This window comes from Adelges cooleyi, unplaced genomic scaffold, assembly GCF_023614345.1.
Source record: "Adelges cooleyi isolate 19-005CV unplaced genomic scaffold, UGA_ACOO_1.1 ACOO_flye_CR_arks_rails_tigmint_CR_PRNA_247, whole genome shotgun sequence".
Lineage (NCBI taxonomy): Eukaryota > Metazoa > Arthropoda > Insecta > Hemiptera > Adelgidae > Adelges > Adelges cooleyi.
Window position 1 is genome coordinate 2738129 of NW_026095912.1, and position 8632 is coordinate 2746760.

The 8632-nt window shown below is 27.2% G+C and overlaps 1 protein-coding gene across 1 annotated transcript; it reads left to right on the top strand.

Annotated features, from left to right (window-relative positions):
- Positions 1–1526: 1526 nt before the first annotated feature.
- On the top strand, positions 1527–8632 carry LOC126836880 (uncharacterized). The gene is made up of 9 exons (XM_050570553.1): positions 1527–1672; positions 3721–3919; positions 4589–4689; positions 5175–5358; positions 5509–5609; positions 6090–6255; positions 7314–7414; positions 8013–8187; positions 8450–8632. Exons 1-9 carry the CDS (start codon positions 1556–1558, stop codon positions 8629–8631), a joined length of 1326 nt encoding a protein of 441 aa, XP_050426510.1. The 5' UTR covers positions 1527–1555; the 3' UTR covers position 8632.

Genomic DNA, 8632 nt, shown 5'->3' on the forward strand with positions numbered 1-8632 from the left:
TACTATCAATAGTAGTATAAATATAACTAATAGAAAGTGGTGGGTGGTATTTATCAGGTGGTACCAAAGAGTCCTCAGCATAGGAAATATTTAAAGATAAGAGTACTTAATCTAACATGAAGTTTAATGAATTTGTAATCGAATTATACTGAGAAAATTGTAAAAAAGAGGAACCAAAGAGAAGAGCATCGGATTGAGGACTAGAGGTGGTTAAATTTACACCTAAACCCGTAACGGTAAACAAAAAATACATCCAACTCAGAGATAAAAAAACTACAGTTAAGCCAAGTTCCAGGTAACACTACAAAGTCATAATTACATACAGATAAATTACATCTAAAAGTTGGCAATTTAGAATGCAGTCCTTAAAGAGTTATAATATTATTAATTGGTAACCTAAATGGTAACATTTAATTAGCAACTTGTAAAGAATGTATAGTTTTTACTTTAGGGCGGCAGTGACGGTTTTTTACATGATAAGAGGACATCAATTGGCAGAACCAAGTTGCTTTCACCATATTACTCTCACGTACACCCTCGACACTCCTTTTTTCCTCAAGGTCCACATCAATAGGTACTTCTCTGGAAACTCTATCATATGCCTTGTTCTAAGTCTATAAATACCATACACAATTTTTTTTCTCCACAATCTGCCTCCTACAAAGTATTGGTTCCATAGTTGATTTCCCTGGGAAAAAAAAGATGATATTGTAGTCTACCAATCCTCCGTACTATGACTCATCAGTTTTATACCTTTATAATTTCTAAACTCCTACACATCTCTCTTGCACTTAAATATTGGTACCATAATACTTTTCCTCCGCAATTCCGGCATTTTCCCATCTTGAAACGATCCCTACCTTTGGCCAGTGGCGTTTTTACCTAACTATTTACTAAGGAGCAGATTGTTTTTAATTTCTAAATTTGTATTCTGTCGATAAAAAATAATTTAAGACTAGATTTTATTTTCAAATAAATGAAACGATCCCAAGATCAAGAGATTCAAAATTTGTAAATAATATTAACAAATCATTAATTAAAAGATCCTAAACAACATATTAAAACTATCATTGATGCGCATAACGATAACATTAGACACAATAAAGAATATCCACGAAGAACTTTTTAAGCGGGTTTTTGCCAATTTTAAAAATGTAAAAGTATAGTACTACATACTAATATTTAATCAAATTTAACTGATATTATTCTACACATTTTAACTGGAACCCAGAGATTCGTAGTCTGGATATTCAATCAAATGAATTTTTCTTAAATATATATTATAGTGTTGCAATACACAACTTCCAACCTATTTTTTTGTTCTTCTTTATAAGACATCGACGATAGTGCGATTTTCATACAACAAATATACTTGGCAAATATGCAATCTAAAAAATACTGCCATATCTAAAATATTCAATAGCAATGTTATTTGCTTTACTTATGTACACGTATAGTTTTGCTATATTTTAATAATACAGGCATTCAGAGACGGTAAAATTCATTCGTTTTGTTTCGCAGTTTAACATCAGTTTATACTTGATAAAATATTAAAATGGTTTTCAAGGTGTCTTTTTCGTTCTTAATTTTTATCCTAGTTGCTAAATGTACTGCAACTGACCCATCTGAAGCTTCAAGTTCAGCTGGACCGAAAAAGGAAACTGAAGCTGAGGTAATTTATACTATTATTAAAAAATATTAAATTTTATTAAATCATTTATAAAAGTTAAAGTTTTCCTATAAATCGATTCTTAAATAGGAAACTACTATTATTTTTGTGTAACGACTTAGATGCATTAAAATTCTTATCAAAGATATTTTTAATCAAAATAACTTTTTAGAATTGTTTGTTAAAAAAATTGATTTGATATTAAATGTAAATTAAAAATTGTAGTTAAATAATTTGAGCCAAATTTAAATAAACTTACTTATCATCTTTTAAGCCCAAAACTGTAATAATCTAACTTCTTTGTAAACGAATAAATAGTAAGTTTTATCACTCTTTGATTCAATAATTAAAATTTCCGATATGTTAATCTGAACGTAATAAAAAATGTAATTGAAATAAAATATTAATTTATTCTTAATGAATTCGGCATATTTTGTGTAAGCTGAAGTTTTTGGCTTTAAACTATGAATATTATAACTGATGAGATACTGAGTGGTTCATGATAAAAGAATCACCCTGTATAGAAAATAACGAAATAATATCTAGATAAATTAATTAATTTAGTTACAAAACATCAAAGCTTATAATAATGTGACGTGGAAAAAAAAACATTTTTTTTAGTTTAATCTTTTTTTAGAATATTTTATTTTATTTCTATTAAAAAAACACAAATAATAAGATAATCTCCCGTCACATAATAATAGATAAAAATATGTATACCTTTTTATAAAAAACTTTTAGCTTCGATGCAAAGCGAGAAGGTATTGGTTTTACTCTGATGTGGGCTTTTTTTTCGCTGTATTTTAGCTTCGATGCAAAGCGAGAAAGTATTGGTTTTACTCTGATGTGGGCTTTTTTTTTCGCTGTATACACTGTAACTTTTTTAATACTAGACCAATTCCTTCGAATAGCAACTCTATAAATCACAAATTTTGTCTAGTTTGTACTTTAGGGGAGTAAAAGTTGAAAAAGTTTAATTCTTCACAGACGAAAGTTGAAAAAACAAAAAAAAAAACCGTACGAGTTTTTAAGTTAGAACTTTTACTGGCTATAGCTTCGAGAAAAAGAGTCGGATCGAGTTGAAATTTATAAGAAATATTTATTTGGTATGCCCGCGCACGTCAGTTGTATCAAATTTAAACTATATCCATTTCCCGCCCCCCTAGGGGGGTACAAGTTTTTGTTTTTCGGGGTTTTTAGCCGTAATTTTAAAACTTTTGGGTTGAAAATTTGCCAGTAGTTGGAACTCATATGTATCCATAACATATTAAGCGGGTGAAAAATTCGGCACTACAGTTTTTTTTTTAATTGCCGGAAAACCGTGTTTTCGCACATTGCGTATATTTTAACAAAAACACCCAAAATCTTTAAAAAAAATTTATCAAATCATTAAAACAATTTTATGTATATCTATGCAGAATGATACTATTAAGTTTTGTACCCAATTACCACTTTTGACTTTAAGTTGACACAAATTCAACTTTTTTTTTTTTTTTTTTAAAAAACCAGCAAAGTTTAAATGAAGGTTCTGTATTTACAAATGAGCATCAAAGCGTTAATTTGAAAGTGATTTTATCCGAGAGGACTAGTACAGTAGAGTATTGGCATAATGTATTATACGGAGAGGTCACAGGTCTACAAGAATAATTATAAATAAAAGTGATAAAATTGAATAAAATCGCTTTCAAATAAACGCTTTGATGCTCATTTGTAAATACAGAACCTTCATTTAAAACTTTCTAACTTTGCTGGTTTATACTGTGCTTGGTTTGGACTGTACTGACTTGAAAATACTAACTACCGATTTGCATCGAAGCGTTTTTTCGAAAGTGATTTTATCACTTTCAGATTTAAAAATTCCTGTAAACCTGTGACCTCCCCGTCACCACTATGCCCCGACCCAACTATTCTCCGTCCTCACTATGCCCCGACCCCACTGTACTGGTTTTTTTTGCTTGTTAATTAGCACGTAACATAAACATACCTCTTTGCGTATTTTAATAATTTGATTTCTTATGGAATTTAACTTTGCATTGATAAAACGTTTTCAGATTATCGAAGATTTGTTTAATGATTGCTTAAAATATTACAACCAAACTAATGACGTTTGGGAACCAACTAGACATCTTGTTTCGATATATTATTTTGACATGTACATGAGTGAACTGAAAAATGAAATCACCTATGATGATGATGAAATCACGATTGAATATTTCAATGAGCATACAGACAAAAAAAAAATAGATTTTGGTAAACATATTTATAACATACGTTACATTATTGAACAATATTTTATACTGTACTAGTCCTCTCGGATAAAATCACTTTCAAATTAACGCTTTGATGCTTATTTGTAAATACAGAACCTTAATTTAAAACTTTCTAACTTTGCTGGTTTATACTGTGATTGGTTTTGACTGTACTGGCTTGAAAATACTAACTACCGATTTGCATCGAATTCATTATTAGTTTTTTATCTTTAAAGTAAAACTGTTAAGCAGTTAGTTTAAGAAAGTTATCTCATTAGCATTTATAAAAATTTTAATAATTTAACAAATTATTTTTCTTTCGATGTTATTAAACAGTGAATGCGTCTTAAAAAATGTTTAAAAATTAACGTTCAGAAGTTATAAAACGTGACCAAAACAAAGATCATAATAAAATATACATTATATGCAATATGCAATATACAATATTTTATATATAATATGCAATATGTACTGTAAATAAATTGCATACACCCAAAAATACTATCAATTTAATTAAAAACAAATAATTGTAAAAACAATACATTTTCAGCTAAAATAAATAATTGTTTCTTTGACAACCAAAGTGACTACTGCACCACACAACGCACCTATAATAACATATATTATTTCTAATCAAATTCAAAATGTATGTTATTTTGTTTTGTTTTAGAATTATTAAATTTACAACGATTTAGTGAACTTTTTCAATACCATTGCAACAAAAAAAACATTTCCGTACAGGAATACGCAAAAGATAGGAAAGAAGCAGCGGTTAAGACCAATAATTATAAGAATAATATAATTTTTCTAACAGCTAAAAATATTTGTGTTATAGCAACCGATGAAATACATTTTATTTTTGAGTTTGGGCAATAAAACAAGTTGTAATAATGCGACGTGTACTTTGCACGCCTGCTACAACATTTTAATATTTTCTAAATTTATTTAAAAAAAAGGACAAAGTGTTTTGGTATAATTTTTTTTTAGTATCGAGTACTTAAAATTTTATTTTATTTGTAGCAAAAATACAAAAATAAAAAATTTTAAATTCCCTTTAAATCAAAATTAATAATAATAATACACATGAAATTAATGTAGATAATTATTTCTATTAAATCATTTTAAAAAATTTTAATATTTTTTTGCTTGTTAATTATTAGCACTAAAACATTTGTTTATTTAAGTATATGCGTATTGTAAATTTGTCAATAGGATTTCTTATGGAATTTAACTTTGTATCGATAAAAACATTTCAGATTATACGAGATTCGTTAAAAGATTGTATACAATATATCAGGGTGGACCTACGGCACGATGTAGTTAATCCTATTTTAATGGGTCATTGTACTTTGTACATGGTAAAGACCATAGAAAGTTATGAAGTTATGCTTAAGTACTTCAATGAAAGAGACAAAAAATATTTTAGCAAAATAAGAGATGGTAAACTGAACTATAATAATATGTTATACACCGTTTCATAATATTATTTTACCCTTGAAGAGAAAATGTCAAGCTGTTGGTTAAGATAGTATTCTCATTTACATACGCAATATATTTAAATTTAAAAATGTTGTTTTGCTTTGATTTTAGAAAGATTAAATTTGAAACACTATAGTAAACTTTTTAAACGCATTTGCAACGAAAAAAATATGACCGTACAAGAATGCGCAAAGGAATGGAAAGAAAAAAGGGTAAGATTAAAGCTTATTATGTTTTTGTTATCAGCCGAATTATATTTGTATTATATTAGAGCAACCAATAAACTAATGTTTAAAATAAATTGTATTTTTTAGTCTGGGTAATAAAATATTAAACTTGTAATAAAGCGACGTCTACTTGGCTTACCTGCCACTACAATTAAAATATTTTCTAAATTCATTTTTAAAAATAACAAACATTTTACGAGTACAATTTTTTTTTTAGAATCGAGCAATTAATATTTAATTATATTTTTAGTTAAAAATATTCAAAAATTAAAAAAATTATTCTCTCCAAAATAAAAAACTAATTATAAATACAATTAATATAAAATGTTTTTAAAAATATAATAATATTTTAATTGCTTGCTAATTATCACTCAAGTTTATGGTATTTTAATGTATATGTTTTCTTAAATTTTACAATCAGATTGTTTATGGATTAAAGTTTTGTTATTGATAAAAAAATTTCAGATTTTTGAAGATTTGTTCAAGGATTTCTCAAAACGGTTCTCCAATGTCCAAAGTAATCGTGTTTTATTGGATCATTTTATTGAGATTATGAGTAAACCAGGAGAAATTTATCAAATCACGGAAGATTACTTCATTGAGCATACAGACAAAAAAAAAAAAGATTTTGGTAAACATATTTATAACATAAGTTTTACATCATTTCACAATATTTTATACTCGATGCGGAGCTGAGAAGGTATTGTGTTTACAATAATGTGTCATTATTCAATATTTCTTTTTACTTTTTTTATGTTGCGACTGGACTCACGATTTCTTTTAAACCGCTAAAACGATTTCATCGTGTTGCAACTGTGTAGTTCAGAAATCGAACCTGAAATGTCCATTTTTATGCTAAAATTTAAGAAAAATAACGCTTTCCCCTTTAGTAACACCCCAAGGATTTTAGGTCTAAAAATTAGACTACACCGAAAGTCTAAAATGGAGCTATAACTAATACAATTTTCTCAAAAATCGTAAAAAATATACATAAAATGTATTTTCTTTTATTGTTATATACCCGCAGCAACTGTGGCTATTGGATAACATTTAAAATGCATTGTTACATAACATTTGAATTACAAGTATGCAATAATAACCATTTACCGTAAACAAAATAATCAAGTTGCGTTTGGAATGTGGGTTGCTAAGACGAATAGAATGAATTCATTGGTTTCTTTATAGTGGAAGCCCAGTGGTCGCCGATGCCTATTCTATCGCGCTTATCCCCTTATTTAAAGAGAAATTGTTTGTTTTATTAAAATCAGTAAGAAATCCCGTTTTTAAGTTATTTTTTAAAATAAAATGGCGACCATTTGTCAAAGAAAAAACAAGCTAATTAATATATACATATATCCGTAAGTCATATTCATCTTCCATTTCATCAAACCTGCGCTACAGTTAAGCTTCCATGATCACAACATATCGTATCGAAAGTTCGGTTTTTACAGATCCAGAGATCGGTAAGTAAACTTCAGAGATCGCAGCAATGCATTGCGTCTGATGACCACCAACTTGTAGATATAATTTTCAAAACATAGCTTAATAAACGGGATTTCATACTGATTTTAATAATACAAACTGCATTTATCTAAGTTTTACTTGACGTTATTTATAGATCCCTAAGTCTCGCCAGTAGGCTACGCCCTATCCTGTATTTAAATTCAAAATGTTTTTTTTTTGTTTTAGAAAAATTAAATTTACAACAATTTGAGGAACTCTTTACATATCATTGCAAAAAAAGAAACATGTCCATAGAAGAATGCGCTGACGACAGGAAATACGCATCGGTTAAGATTAAAGCTTATAATTAATTATAATTTTTTTTAACAGCTAAAGTATATTTATGTTAAAGTATTGCAAGTAAAAAAAAAGAAATAACATCCATTTTTAGTTATAACTTTTTTAGAATAAGGTAATAAATAATTACTTAAAATCGAACTGAATAAATAATAAATTCTAAATAATATATATATTTAAAAAAAATATAATTTTGTTTAAGTGTTTGACTTTGAACAAAAGTATACTTATGCTTAATAAACAAATATATGGTATGTTTAATAGTCTAGATGAATTTCTTCATTTGGTTATTAAAACATCAAACCTTGTAAGAATGTGATGTGTTAAAAAAAACGTTCTTTTAGTTTCATTTTATTTTAAAATATTTTATATTTATTTTTAGTAAAACAATACAAAAAACAAATAATAAGATTTCTTCTCAAAACATATAAATACCTAAAAAAAATCTGTACTTTTATATTTTATTTATTTTTTGTATTGCTTGTTAATTAGCACTTAAAAAATACACATATTTAAGTCCATGCGTATTTTAATTTTATAATTGGAATTTTTATTGAATTCAGTTTTGTGTTATTAAAACATTTTCAGATTATAGAAGATTCGTTTAAAGTATGTTTAGAATGGATGAGTCACTACCGATACCGTCCATTTGAAAATATTATAACCTGTAATATGTTTATCGAATGTATGGGTGGTCTCAGAAAAGATCAAGAAATATCCGATAAATTCTTCGAGGATCATCCAGAAGAAGGGCAAAATAAAGGTAAATATTAACTTTACACATTATATTATATAATTTTATAATATTTATTACTTTTAATGCGAAACTGAAAAGCAGTTGGTTTTATAGAAGTATTCTCATTCCCTTTTATATTACTTATTACGTCATTGTAAAAACAATACATTTTTAGCTAAAATAAATTGTTTCATGGACAACTGAGGTGACCACTGCACCAGATCATGCCCAAATATTTGCACATAATTATTTAATTTAAAATTTAACCTTTTTTTTTTAAATTTTTTAGAAAACATAGGTTTGGAACTTTATAGTAAACTTTTTAAAGACCATTGCAAAAAAATTGGATATCCCCAAGATGTATGCGCTGAAAAGAAGAAAAGTAAGAAAAGTAGGAAATACCGGCGATATGTTGAACAAAAAGATTTGAGAATAGAAAAATATGAAAAAGATGATGATTATGGTTACTGAT

What these genes read in the sequence shown, in the direction of transcription:
- LOC126836880 (XM_050570553.1), top strand. Translation starts at nt 1,556, where the DNA reads ATGGTTTTCAAGGTGTCTTTTTCGTTCTTAATTTTTATCCTAGTTGCT. An exon ending in AAAAGGAAACTGAAGCTGAG is followed by an intron (nt 1,673 to 3,720) that starts GTAATTTATACT and finishes AAACGTTTTCAG; the next exon opens with ATTATCGAAGATTTGTTTAA. An exon ending in CAAAAAAAAAAAAGATTTTG is followed by an intron (nt 6,256 to 7,313) that starts GTAAACATATTT and finishes TTTTTGTTTTAG; the next exon opens with AAAAATTAAATTTACAACAA.